Below are 14,329 nucleotides of genomic sequence, written 5' to 3'. Positions count from 1 at the left end.
AATCCCAGGGACGGCGGAGCCTGGTGGGCTGCCGTCTATGGGGTCGCACAGAGTCGGACACGACTGAAGCGCCTTAGCAGTAGTAGTAGTAGTAGTATAGTGCTTCTTGTCTGGGACCCCATATCCCAACTCTAGCACAGGTAGCCAGATCCTCAGAGGGAATCACTCTTGAATTAGTTACGGTATTTCTAGCCAATGCCATTATTTGAGACAGATTACCCAGCATGTTGTTGTTGTTGTTTTAGTTGCTAAGTCGTGTCCGACTCTGCAACCCTGTGGACTGTAGCCCACCAGGCTCCTCTCTCCATGGGATTCTCCAGGCAAGAATACTGGAGTGGGTTGCCATTTCCTTCTCCAGGGAATTTTTCCAACCCAGAGATCGAAACAGCACACATTTTAGCCAAACCCTAAATTTCTCTCTTCTTCCACTCTTACTGCCTCTGCCTCCCTCAACTCCATGCCTGAGAGTCCTTGCCAAGAGATAACCTGGCTCTTTGGCTCATAAAACAGGTCAGGCACGAAGAGACAGAACATATTTCCCTGTGTAACTCTTTGGACTCCTCAGATGTCCTTCATTCTGTACAAGAGTTGAAAGTGGACCACGCCAAGATGGATGGTCCACGGGAGAGCCTTGTAGCAGAGATGTAAGCATATTTCCCAGGCCTTGCAGCCAGCATCCTGCCAGCCAACAAGCTACAGAATAAAGACTGAAATGAAACAATGTGGGCAAGGGGAGGGGAAGTAAAAGGCATGTAATCAGATCAATCACCAGCTGGGTTCATCCGCCTGGGGAGCCTGTCTCTGGTGATGGCACCAGAGGACATGTCACATGTTGAAAAGCATGTCTGTCTGGTGGCTTGTCAAGCCTCAGCACCAGATACTCATTTCCTTAATCACTGGTTACAGATCCTGAATCTGCAAATTTAGCTAAACTTTTCTTGACCTTTCTACATATTTAGCCTAGGCTTCTTCCCTGGATGACAGCTTCTATGGTTGGTTACTTGTTCTGTGAAATATCTTCGTGTCAAGTTAAAAGAAATTCTTTCTCTCGAGATCCTGCTTGAAGATCCTGTCCTCTTAATGCTGAGTTCTAGTGTTAATAACAAATTCATGTTAGGCTCTGGCACAGGTTCTTGATTTAAGGGTGAAATAGAGGAGAAGGCAATGGCACCCCACTCCAGTACTTTTGCCTGGAAAATCCCATGGACGGAGGAGCCTGGTAGGCTGCAGTCCATGGGGTTGTTAAGAGTCGGACACGACTGAGCGACTTCACTTTCACTTTTCACTTTCATGCATTGGAGAAGGAAGTGGCAACCCACTCCAGTGTTCTTGCCTGGAGAATCCCAGGGATGGGGGAGCCTGGTGGGCTGCCGTCTATGGGGTCGTACAGAGTTGGACACAACTGAATTGACTTAGCAGCAGCAGCAGCAGAGGAAAAAAAGGTTGACATCTCTTCTCAGCTTTAAGTTTTTCAGCCTCCAATTCTGATATCCCCCATCTGTTCTCATATAATGCCACCTCATTTACTTTTTGTTTCATTTACCTGGACTTTTCCTACCTCTGTTCAGCCTATGTTGAAATACTGCAGCTAAGCCAGGTCATAATAGACACTCCAGGTGCAGGTTGTTTAAGACTATGCTAAAGTCTTTTGTTCCTACTGCCTTCAGGGGCATTTCTTGATCTTTCAAAGACTGCTAAAGAAAAGCCTTCCCTTTTCCTACAAAGTGGCTGGCCTAGACAGTCGTTTTATGTGGATAGTTTGGATTACTCTCTTGTATTTCTTTTACAGTTGCCCACCATAACCTTGGTCTCCAGCTTATCCACATGGTTTCTGCCAGTTTGCACAATGAAATGACATGTCATTCTGTGCTGTTTTTCCTACAGTGCTTATAAAAATGTTAAGATTGACCCCATTTTTTTTTTTTTTAGCATCCTAGGGGTAGTGGGGGAAGCTCACTGTTTTAGAGCATTTAAAATTTTTCAAGGGGTTATGTGCCTATTGTCTCTGACTGTTCCTTAAAAATCTGTAAAAAAAGGAGAAACCCAATTTGAAAATTGAGAAGAAATCAATTTGGAATAATTTTAGCTGTCTTAAGATTGTCCAGGGACTGGAAGGTCTGGGATTAGAATCCTTTACCCTTAGCTCTTTCTAGAGTAACATATTTATTAAGCTCTTTAACTTGTTTCTCAGTCTTGCAGCACCTTAATTAAAAGAGATTAAAGAGATTAATAAATGAAAGAAAGTCCTTGGTAAATAAAACCTTAGCAAAGATGTTTTTAGAAAACGCTAAATCTATTTACCTCTTCTTATCTGCATCTCATTAGTCTCTTCAAAGAAAATTGTAGCTGATTTAACAAACATGATTTTACCGAATGAATTCTCCCATCACTACCCTCCCTTCGTTAACTTGCACTTGGTGGTCCTACAACTGACTTTCTTTCCTTGCTGCTTATTTGTAGAATTGCAGTAATTAGCTTTACCTCTGGAGCTCTTACCCAGAGATCAGTCACTTTGACAGTGTCCATTATGTCTGGGAAATTGGCAGCTCCTGACGCCAAGCACATCCTGATTGCCTGAGAAGGTGGCAGCTCTGGGTGCCCTGCTGCAGGAAGATGGAGTCTAGCCTCCTGGCACTTCCCTGAGGTTCAGGGCGGACAGCCTTGGTTACTGATCTACCAAGATGGCTGTGGCTAGGCTAGGGGGACGTGAGGACTTCTGGATTACTCTCTCACGTACACTTCTTTCAGGTTGTTTATTCTTCTCTTTTCAGAGTCTGGAAGGAGGCTCTTACCGAGGGAGCTTGAAAGACCCCACAGGCTGCCTGAATGAAGGCATGACTCCACCCACACCTCCCAGAAATCTGGAAGAAGAACAGAAAGCCAAGGCTCTGAGAGGCAGGATGTAAGTACTTCCCCAGACTCCAGCCTGCTGCACATGTTGCAGTGGGCAAGGGTCAGGGGTCCTGGGAAGTTTAGGGAGAAATGGGGACTCTTCGCACTCTTTCCATTGATAGCATTCATTCTAAGCAAAGGTGACCATCGGTCTATACAGTGTGGCATTGATCAACAAGGAGACATTTGGCTCTGATTGTAAGGATTTTCAGCTGAAACATTACTGACAAAGTGTGGTTATAACCAAGGTCTGTTAGAAATTTAAAACATGATGGTAAAAAGGAAACAAAGATTAGGAAACTTTGGGACCATTTCTATGACCCCATATCAAAGAATCCTTGGTAGAAATTTTATCTGAGGAAACGTTTCCCCAGATGTAGGAAAGTAACATATAGGAAAAGGGAGCTGTTGGGCTACCGGGCTAGGGTCTAGCTCCACCGCTTCTCAAAGGTTTTGTTTATTTAAAAAACATTTGTTATATAGTAATATTTCTTTTTTGGTTATTTTTAAATTTTTTAAAAAATTTAGTTATAGCTGATGTACAATATTACTTAAGTTACAGGTTTACAACATAGTGATTCACACAATCTTACAGGTTATATTCCATTTATAGTTATTATAAAATACTGGCATATTTCCCTCTGCTGTACAGTATATCCTTGCTTGTTTATTATATGCTTCTTACTCCTAGTTTCTAAAATAGTTTCTACTTCTTACTCCTCTACTCCTATCTTGCCCCTACCCACTTCCTTCTCCCCACTGGTAACCAGTTTGTTCTGTATATCTGTGAGTCTGTTTCCTTTTTGCTATATTCATAGTTTGTTTTACTTTTTTAGATTCCACACATAAGTAATATCATACAGTATTTGTCTTTCTCTGTCTGACTTATTTCACTGTGGTCTGAGTTCCAAGAGAAAATCTTTGCTATTTGAATGTTTAGGGGTAAATACAATTCACATGGCAGTCTGTTTTACAAGAACCCAGGAGTTGTGTGAGGTTTGGGCTATCCTCCCTGATGTGAAGGCATTCTTCTCTTCCTTGGTTTGCTCAAGAAGATGGCGACACCATTCATGTAAAACCTCAATCCCTCTGGAACTTCAGTTTTCTTGTTCAGGGTTTGACTGAGTGTTGGCAGCAGAGCTACTGATGAGTTTTGCAGGTAGCGTGACGTGGGAGTGATGGTGAGCACAGTGAGAACAGGCCAGGCGGTTGGGAAAGGCCCCTTCCTGTTCCTAATCCCTCAAACTCGTAACTCCTTGAGCCTGGTCGTAGACCTGAAGATGAGCAAAAATAAACAAGGGCATTCCCTCCTGTTGCCTGGAAATAGGCAAAGTGACCATTTGTGACTATTTCCTAGGAAACATCATGGCCAGGGCAGAGCTGTCGCCTCCTACAGGAAATGAGCAGGTGGCATGTAAGCACTCTGGTATTTACCACCTTAACTTTATGGTGCTCAGGGGAACCCCAAGAATAGAATAGAGGTAAAGAAATACCATCCCCAAAGGGAAATTTCTTAGGATTTGGACAAAGCTAATTCTCCTTAGCTTTCCAGGTTGTTTTTACATAGATGAGGCAGGGTTGAAGCTGATGTTCCAGTCTTGTCAAGCCAAAGCAAAACTTTCGTCAGGAAGATGAACGCTTATATCAGGGTGGTGACCTTTGAGATGACAGATGCTCCTTGGCAAAGCCTATCTCTAACTCTTGTAAAGAGCCTGTGAACAGTCATTTAAGCTTCCAGTCATTGTCTTGCTTCCAGACATGACATTGTCTAATTTCGATCCGAGAGGCAACAGTTTGTTGCCTCTTTTACCCGTTTCGCTCATTTCTTCCCCCTTCTCTCCCTTGCTCAGCTCTGTATCTCTCCACATCCTGTGCTGTCCCAAAAAGCCAGCTGTTAGAATGACTCATTCCTTTTGCTGTATATTGCCCTTATTCTGCTATAATTTATGGGCGCAATGAAGGAGATGATGTGTAGGTGTTTAATTGTAAACCCCACATGAGGCTGGAGGCTGAGGGAAATAGAGAACTGAGACTCAATCCAGTAAGACCTCAAAGTGTTAAATGGGAGCTCCATGGAAAAAAGATGAAAACAGACAGTTATTTGTCCAGGAGAAGAAAAAAGTCAAGAATGGACGTAATTGTCTTCAAGTTTTAGCCACTCATTTATTCAACAGATATTTGTTGAATATCTGTTGTACCAACTGCTTGGCATATATCAGTGAATAAAACTAACAATAACAACAAAAGAAAAGCCCATGCTCTTGTGGCAAGTTCACGTTCTAATGTGAGAAATCATACAATAAAATTTAAAATAAATCATGTAGTATGTTAGAAGCAGGAAAAAAATAAAAAATAGTAAGGGAGATCAGGAGTATGGATGAGGCCATGTTGCAGCTTTAAGTGGTTCCGACCGAAGTGCTCTGCATAAAGACCAGAAGGAGGTTGGGCCATTGCGGAAAAGTATTCTCGGCACAGGGAACAGCCTGTGCCAAGGCTCTAAGAGATTTTCTGTGGAAAACCAGCCATTCCCTACTACTGTGAAGGACAGAGGGTCAGATGTGGATCTTACCTGTATCTGGAAGTAGTTGGACCAAAGAATAACATTAACTTTGTATTACTCTTTGCAACCCCATGGACTCAATAGTCCTGGAGAATACTCCAGGCCAGAATACTGGAGTGGATAGCCTTTCCCTTCTCCAGGGGATCTTCCCAACCCAGGGATCAAACCCAGGTCTCCTGCATTGCAGGTGGATTCTTTACCAGTTGAGCCACCAGGGAAGCCCAAGAATACTGGAGTGAATAGTCTATCCCTTCTCCAGAGGATCTTCCTGACCCAGGAGTCGAACTGGGGTCTCCTGCATTGCAGGTGGATTCTTTACCAACTGAGCTATAAAGGAAGCCCATTAATAAATAAATAATAATAATAATTAATTAATAACTTTTACTCAGAAGAACTGAACATGAAAAAATTGTTTTATTATCAGTTCAATTTATTTGGCAATTGATTGTACACTGCCTTGAATTGCAGGCAGCATAAATCTTTTGCGTCCCTTTCAGATGTCTTTCTTTGTGTCCTTATCTCTTCAAGTATTTCATCAGCTCTTTGAGGGAGGAGATGCTAGGTCCACTAGCAGCGCCTAGTCCAATCCCCTTTCTTAGAGGCTGGAAAGCTAGGATACCCTTCAATGTCAACAGGATAGAAATACCATCCAGAGGCGGAGAGCCGGACTTCCTCCCCAGAGAGCCCTTCCAGCCCCAAATTCCCACTCTAACTTTCCTGTGGTTTTTCTTTTTACCACTTTCTTCTAAGCAGTAACTCAGTCTGTGCTCCAGTATATTTAAATGCTTTTATTTGGCCTTGCCAGTTCCTTCCTGTGGCCTGAAACCCATAATTGTGTGTATCAGAGCGAGGGAGCTGGTTGGAAGTGCTGGGCACACTGATAAAGAAGTGTGTGTTTCCCTTGCCTCCTCCCCATCACCCTGGGGCTCCAGGCCCAGGGATTTGTGACTTCTCTGCGCTGTATGGGATGAAATTTTCAGATGAATTGCTTCCAAGCTTAGAACGGCTACCACCCTTGTGCTGCAGCCCCTCTTTGATGTCCCAGAACTTGATTCCTTCTCCCACTCAGGCCAAAAATGCAGCTGTGTGGCTCCAGGCAGAACTCTTTCAAACTTGGGGGATACAAGTCAGAATCCAGTAGGCTGCATGCAGCTACCCTGCCTCTGTGCACAGCCATACTTGCTTTATGTCCAGCTCTTATACTGTCTGGACAGAAAGAAATGTTTGGGTTTGATGCCTCAGGGACTCCAGAGAGCCAGTCTGAATAGTTTAGCCAGGCAGCAGGCAACAATGAAAGAGTGGTCTCTGAACGCTCGTACAACTGGGTTCAGATCCCAGCTCTGCCTCTTACACTGTCATCTTTGGCAATACTGCCACAGTCTCCACATCTGCATAAACCAAGGCTTACAGTACTTACCCTCTCATAAGCACAAAGTAAATGCTCTAAGAAGAAGAAATCATAACAAGAAAGAAACCAAGAAAGTAAATATCTTTGTGGTGGTTAAATCCCACCTCTGGTGGGGCTGGGGAGGAGGCCACGCTGAAAGTGGTGATTGGGGAATGGCTTCAGTCAGTCTTTCTGGCCTTGACTGGGGATTTTGCAGGCTGGTTACCATGGACACCTATCTGAATAATTGTAGCTTCTGTATCGCAAACACTTCACTTGATGAGTGTCTCTGAGGCCCAAAGGTTGTTTATCAAACAAATGTCTTTCTCTTTGGTTAAGCAAAGAACAGAGTTGACACGAAGGAGAAAAAGTCTCATGCTGATCAAAGCTTTCATAACTCAGTTTTGCCCAAGTGGCTGTTATTCCTTCTGCCTTGTGTTGTACAATTATTCAGTCATAGGTGAGGGAGGAGGGATTATAAACAATAGGAAGACGAGCGCTAGGTTGTAAGTGTTGCTCTTCTGGCATGGCTGCCATCTGGGAAAGCCCTCTCAGCCTGGATGCCCTCAGCTTCTCACCAGTGGGGGCCTCTCATCCAGGGGGCATCAGCCAGCACCTCCCCCAGAGTGCTCAGTGTGGGTTTGGATGGTCTTGTTGTAGCGGCACCAAAGTAACTTTATCGTGAACTTCGATGTGAGGATTTCTTGCTTCACAGTGAAGAGCAGCCCTCATTGTTCTTAATCTCTTGCTCAGGTTTGTCCTGAATGAGCTGGTACAGACAGAGAAAGACTATGTCAAGGACCTGGGAACTGTGGTGGAGGTGAGTACCTGGCTCGGGACATGTCTGTGATCACCCGGCCAGGGGGATATTGGAGCCTACCTGGGCTCCAAGGGATTTTACTCTCCCTGGTGTTTACAGAGATGAAACTAAAAATGGTAGTAGATCAAATACAATATGTGATTTTTTTTTTCACAAGTTTTTACGTTTTCCCCTTGAAATACTGTAGGAGATTTAGGGGGATGTCGGGCCTCAAATGTTGCAGCCTCTTGGTTAGACCTGAATCCATTTCACCTTGTTTTAGGTAACCAAGCCATTGTCTCCAAAGCTTTGCATTGGTGTTTAACCAACGCATATACTAGTTATATATATGTGCGCATATGTGCTAAGTCACTTTGGTTACGGCCGACTCTTTGCGGCCCTATGGACCGTAGCCCGCCAGGATCCCCTGTCCACGGGGTTCTCTAGGCAGGATTACTGGAGTGGGCTGCCATGCCCTCCTCCAGAGGATCTTCCTGACCCAGGGATCGAACCCACATCTCTTACATCTCCTGCATTGTCAGGTGGGTTCTTTATCAATAGCGCCCCCTGGGAAGCCCATATTTGTGTGTGTGTGTGTGTGCGCGCGTGTGTATGAGAAATATATGGACATATATTCCTCGTGGCTATGAGCCACCATGAGCACTCAGCAGGGCAAGCAGGTCACTGTTAGTGAAACCTCGGGGCTTCTGTGTTTCCCTAGATTTTTAAGGAGAGCATATTGCTACCAAGCCGACAGACAAACTAAAAACCACCAAGAAAGCAAGATTGGCAGGTCCACAGTTGAGTCAACTTGGTCGTAAATAAAACAATTCTCTCTCCATAGGGGTTTACTTTAAAAGGATTTAGACACATGGATGAGAAGGTATAAGAAAGTAAATGGATAATTTAGATGGCTTAGAGCCCTGTGGTTAATCATCTTAAACGAAAAGATGTGAAGTCTAACAAGGTGAATGCCTGATATCTAAATCACTTGCTGCTTCCTTGCACTGGGTCTATAAGTGCCAGTCCTAGGCAGCCTGCTGATTTAGGGGTTCATACAGTCCATGGGGTTACAAAGAGTCAGACACAACTGAGCAGCTAATACACACACAGATGACACACACGCACACACACATTTGCCTATCCCAAACCTTGGATAAACAAACTAACCTGGCATACAGAGGACCTGAATTCTAACTTAGGAAAGTTATCCTCTTCTCCAAGGTGAGATGGGGACAGCTAAAGGTGTAGCAGCTACCAGAGGCAGTCCAGCCTGGGAGTGGTGGGCTTGGGAGTCTGGAGCCTGAGGTCCAGGGATCAGTCACATCAGTGGCATGACTTAGACATATCACATAATCCCCCATGCGTTGGCTTTCTCATCTTTTGAATGGGACAGATGCTGCTGATAACAACATCGGAACTTAAAGCTGAAATGAGATTATATTTGCTAGCACTTTGCAGAAGCTGTGCTGTGCTTAGTCACTCAGTTGTGTCCAACTGTTTGCAACCCCATGAACTGTAGCTTGCCGGCCTCCTCTGTCCATGGGATTCTCCAGGCAAGAATACTGGAGTGGGTTGCCATGTCCTTCTCCAGTTACAGAAACTGAAGTATTCACATATTAAGACTTATTTCTAGGTCAGACACATCTAGTTTTAAGCCTTAGAAGACATAATTTGGATTGGGAGACAGGAGAGGAACAGGCAACTATATCTTCTTTGTCCTGCTTTCTTAAGGGGGCTGGAGACAAAGAAAGGGACCCAGAACTTCAGAAAGTTCTGTCTGTCACTCTGCATAGGAGTGAAGTCCTGGTTGAGTGGTGAGAAACTAAGGCTTCTCACACAGAGGGTGGGCTTCCTCCAGGCTTCTGGGTGGGCTTTGGTCCAGAAATATTCTGAAATGCTCTACTCACCATTGCCTCCACCCTGCAGGGTTTCATGAAGAGAATAGAAGAAAAGGGTGTCCCCGAGGACATGCGAGGAAAGGATAAAATCGTGTTTGGAAATATTCACCAGATTTATGATTGGCATAAGGAGTAAGTGCCGCATTGCCCTGAGGATCAGGGTGTCCTGGAACCTGGGGCGCTCCCATCCTCCCGCATCTGACCTTAGGGGTAGAGTCTGGGGGGAGTCTTCTGTCATTTATCTCCTCATTGAGAAGTAATACAGTTCTGAAGAATGTGGCTTTCTTCTCTTCTCCATCCTCCTTTAGTGTTTTCCTGGGTGAACTGGAAAAATGTATCCAGGAGCAAGACAGATTGGCACAGCTCTTTATTAAATATGTGAGTGTTGCCCCACGCCCACCCCGCCCCCCAGCCAGGCTCATGTGCATGCGTTTTGCAATCCCTTCCCTCCTCTCCTCTTCCTCCTCACCCCTTCCTGAGCTGCTGGGGTTTTTTCCTCCCTTCCTTGGCAGTTTGGAAGATGGGCTCTTGCCCACCAAGGTTACTCCTCTGTCCCTGATGTTTAGCCGCCTCGGGGCTTCCCCAGAGCGTGAACCAGATCTGTGTCCTCTTCTCCATGCTTAGAGCAGCTTAGCGCTCTCAGGCTGACCGCGCAGCACAGGGGCCTGAGCGCCTTCCCCTCTTCCTCCCTTGCAGGAGCGGAAGCTACACGTCTACGTGTGGTACTGCCAGAACAAGCCGCGCTCTGAGTACATCGTTGCTGAGTACGATGCCTACTTTGAGGTAAGCTGCTCGATTTTGGCTGAACCAGGGTGGGGGCAAGAAACTCAGGCCGCGATCAACCCATCCAGGAATACCAGCCGTCATTCATTGGCTGGTGACCCCCACCCAGCACTGCCCATCCCTCAGGACAGAGATAGCCACCTCCTCAGAGCCATTAATTAGCTTCTTGGCTAAGTTCTCATGAGTCCCTTTGCTGGAGAGGAGCGGAGGCAGCCCAGTGAATGGACTGGAGTCCCTGCTGATAGAACGACTCTGTAATTGGAAGACTGCTGCAGAAGATCCGGTCCTCCTCCCGTGGCCCCGGAGCCCACTGTGCCCCCAGTCTTCATCACCAGGCCCTGGAGACTGCTGAGGGCCCTCCTCCTCCCGGGGTCCCTCACAGGCTATGTGTTAATAACAAATAAACTATTGTGTAGGCAGTTCTACCCATCATGTGCTTTGTAGATTCTAAACCTTTACTGGCAAACACAAAGACCTGCCTTCCTTTCCTTTGAACCCATAACCAGAGCACCCCAATCCTTTGGTTCCTTTTTGCGTAATAAAGCTCCCTTGTGTTCCAGGAGGTGAAACAAGAGATAAATCAAAGGCTGACACTTAGCGACTTCCTTATCAAGCCCATTCAGAGAATAACAAAATATCAACTGCTCCTCAAGGTAAGCGGTCTGTGAGCTCCGCTCAGGGCCAAAACAGGGTCTTAGTCAGGCTCTGAGTTAGGGAGCAGGTCAGCTCAAGGTTCTGTCTCCATCACACTTTTCCTATGGGAGGCCTATGTGGGTTTTTACCTTACCTGCTGGTTATTTGCATCACCTTTGCCCCCAAGTAAATTGCATGCCTGTTGTTCCTGCCTTTAAATTTGGTCATTATTTGATTTTCTTTTTTCCAAATCACTTTTCTTACGTTGTTGCAGTCACCGACTGACTTGGTACCTTTAAAAACTAAAAAATTATAAGAGCATAAAATCAGAGAAGAATTCACCAAGAAAGAAAACACACACACACAAAAAAAACCTGGAAACCTCAGAAGAGTTAAACCTAAAATTTGACCATTTTTTACCTTTTAAAGTTGTTTAATTTGACTTGTCTTAGAGAAATATAAGGCAAATGGAAGAGATATTTAACTGTCTTGTCTCCCATTCCTTCTCGTCATCATTCCCCTTTTGTCCCTATTCACTCACTCGCTCCTCTTTGCCCCTCCCTTCTACCCATAGTTTTGAATCTTTGAATGTTTTTTCTGAGTCTGCCGTGACTCGTAACTTCATATCTCAGCTACTACAAAGCATTGCCATCTCTGTTGGGGAGGAGTCTTCTGGGTGTCATCTTGGTGACACTTCGTTTTTTTTATAGTGCTGTCTTTTCCTAACTGGTTTTACCCTCCCCTCACCCTTCCCTGCCTCCTTACTTGCTAGGACTTCCTGAGATATAGCGAGAAGGCTGGCTTGGAGTGTTCAGATATTGAGGTGAGTTTTCTGCTTGTAATGCTAGTGGTTCTCATGGGACAGTACTGAATGTCTCCCTCTAAAGGAAAAGTATTGGCTCTGGAGGATAGAGGATCTAGGCCAACTCAGACAGCAGAACCCCTTGCAGACAGCTGCCCGGCAGGATGAGGAATGCCAAGCATTGAGGAGCACACTGAGGGTTTATCAAGAACACAAGAATCCAAACCTGAGCCAGAGCAGAGCTTAGTCCCACTGATGTTCTCTTTGTGGCTCCCAGTGACATGTGGTGGGAAAGGGTGGTATTTGAGCTCTCTAACATCCTGCAGAGATTGAGTGTTTCAGTGTACAGCTTTATCCATGAATCCAGGTACTGTTTGAAGCTGACATATAAATTATTCCATTTTCACTCCCTCCCTGGGCCCCGAGGATTACTCTCTAAGTGAAGTCCTTTGAGACAACGTCACCATGGGGATTATTTTAAGCCAGAGTGGTTACAGACCATTCTGGCAGGTTATTTTAGGTTAAAAACCTCTAGTGTTTCACAAGCAAGGCTAAGCTGTTGCTTGGGCAGCCAGAAAGCAACAAAGAGAAGAAAGAAAATGTGAGAAGGAAAGCAAATGGATAAAGAAAAGCGGGAAGGTAGAAAAAGGATGAACTGGGAAGCCTCCTTCCTGCATGTGGTCACTGATTCAGGTGGAGCCTCTGCATGGATGACCAACACCCCGCAACCTGGAAATCCATTTTCTTCTGGAGTGGACAGTAGGGACCAGTGTCCTTTCCTAGGATCAAGAAGCCACCAGGAGGCCTCAGTCTTCCAGTATGAAATTGTCCTGAGCCCCCCACCCAAGTGCTGCTCCTGGCTATGACTACTGCTTTTCTTCCCCACAGAAAGCAGTGGAGTTAATGTGCCTTGTTCCAAAACGCTGCAATGACATGATGAACCTGGGGCGCCTGCAGGGCTTTGAGGTGAGCTCTCAAGAAGGCTTCTTAGCCCTCTCTCTTTGGAGCAGCCGGAGCCCAGGCTTCCCTTTGAAGCCTTGTGCCCACCCTCTCTGTCTCACTTGCTGTCTACGCCATTGTGCCTGGGCCCCTCTGGTTCACGGGCCTAGAAGATGCACCTATTTAGGATTTCCAGCAATAGAGCAGTCATAGGAGGTCAACTAAGCTGCAGTCAGAATTCCAAGGGGGGGTGGAAAGACCCAAGATTCTTTATAGCCATGGACCTGCCAGTGACCTCTTCCCTTTTCTCTCTTGCTTGAGACATGCTGGGAATGCGAGGGAGTGCAGGACTATGAGATGGGAGTAGAACTAGGGAGAAATGGAGCCCTTTTCTTTCCCTTCCCTTTTTTCCCCTGGTTCTAATAAACGGGTGTACCTAGTGGCTGGCTTTTTATTTAAGCGGATGTTTAAAGCTCTAAAACCTCACAATGCACATTTCTATTCTTTGACAAAGAGAGTCAAGCCTTGGGAGAAACAGCTGGATGTACCCAGGATTTGGGTTTCAATTGAATATGCTAGTGTGCTAGGGCCTCCATAACCAGAATTAGTGTCCTAGGGTGGTCATAACCAGAGTATTCTAGACTTCAGCAACAGAAATACATCAGCTCATGTTTCCAGAAGCTGGAAATCTGAGATCCAGGGGTGCGCAAGGGTGGTTTCTTCTGAGCACTGTGAGGAAAGGGTCTGTTCAGGCCTCCCTCCTTGGCTTGTAGATTGCCATCTTCACGTTCACAGGGCATTCTTCCTGTGTCTTCGTATAATCTTCCTTCTGTACATAGCTCTGGAAATTTCCCCTTTTTATAAACACATCAATCATTTGATTAGAGCCCACTGTAATGACCTCGCTTCAACTTGTTTCCCTTTGTAAAGACTCTGTCTTTCAATAAGGTTGCATTCTGAGGTACTGGGGGTTAAGACTTTAACATGCAACTTGGAGAGGGGATTCAGTTCAACCCAAAACAATGAATCTCAGAAGAGCAAATTGGCTTTCCTGATTTAAGCTTAATAAGTGGCTGTTAGTCTATAGCCAAACTTCATTTGTTAACTAAACAGAGTTCAGTTCAGTTCAGTCGCTCAGTGGTGTCCGACTGTTTGCGACCGCATGAATCGCAGCACTCCAGGCCTCCCTGTCCATCACCAACTCCTGGAGTTCACTCAGACTCATGTCCATTGAGTCAGTGATGCCATCCAGCCATCTCATCCTGGGTCGTCCCCTTCTCCTCCTGCCCCCAATCCCTCCCAGCATCAGAGACTTTTCCAATGAGTCAACTCTTCGCATGAGGTGGCCAAAGTACTGGAGTTTCAGCTTTAGCATCATTCCTTCCAAAGAAATCCCAGGGCTGATCTCCTTCAGAATGGACTGGTTGGATCTCCTTGCAGTCCAAGGGACTCTCAAGAGTCTTCTCCAACACCATAGTTCAAAAGCATCAATTCTTCAGCGCTCAGCCTTCTTCACAGTCCAACTCTCACATCCATACATGACCACAGGAAAAACCATAGCCTTGACTAGACGGACCTTAGTTGGCAAAGTAATGTCTCTGCTTTTGAATATGCTATCTAGGTTGGTCATAAC

At 45.5% G+C, this 14,329-nt stretch overlaps 1 protein-coding gene across 2 annotated transcripts in view; it reads left to right on the top strand.

Annotated features, from left to right (window-relative positions):
- Positions 1 to 14,329, top strand: part of LOC120870563 (kalirin-like) — a 124,658-nt gene that overhangs the window by 52,357 nt on the left and 57,972 nt on the right. For both annotated transcript variants that reach the window (XM_040250319.1, XM_040250326.1), the window contains exons 5-12: positions 2,772 to 2,902; positions 7,593 to 7,659; positions 9,568 to 9,671; positions 9,848 to 9,917; positions 10,236 to 10,322; positions 10,883 to 10,975; positions 11,728 to 11,778; positions 12,646 to 12,723. In XM_040250319.1, the coding sequence (XP_040106253.1) occupies positions 2,772 to 2,902; positions 7,593 to 7,659; positions 9,568 to 9,671; positions 9,848 to 9,917; positions 10,236 to 10,322; positions 10,883 to 10,975; positions 11,728 to 11,778; positions 12,646 to 12,723 (681 nt within the window). The remainder of the gene's footprint in view (positions 1 to 2,771; positions 2,903 to 7,592; positions 7,660 to 9,567; positions 9,672 to 9,847; positions 9,918 to 10,235; positions 10,323 to 10,882; positions 10,976 to 11,727; positions 11,779 to 12,645; positions 12,724 to 14,329) is intronic.

Source organism: Oryx dammah, unplaced genomic scaffold, assembly GCF_014754425.2.
Source record: "Oryx dammah isolate SB20612 unplaced genomic scaffold, SCBI_Odam_1.1 HiC_scaffold_2, whole genome shotgun sequence".
NCBI classification, from domain to species: domain Eukaryota; kingdom Metazoa; phylum Chordata; class Mammalia; order Artiodactyla; family Bovidae; genus Oryx; species Oryx dammah.
Note: the sequence above shows the minus strand (reverse complement) of the source record. Positions and strands in the feature narration are given on the sequence as shown.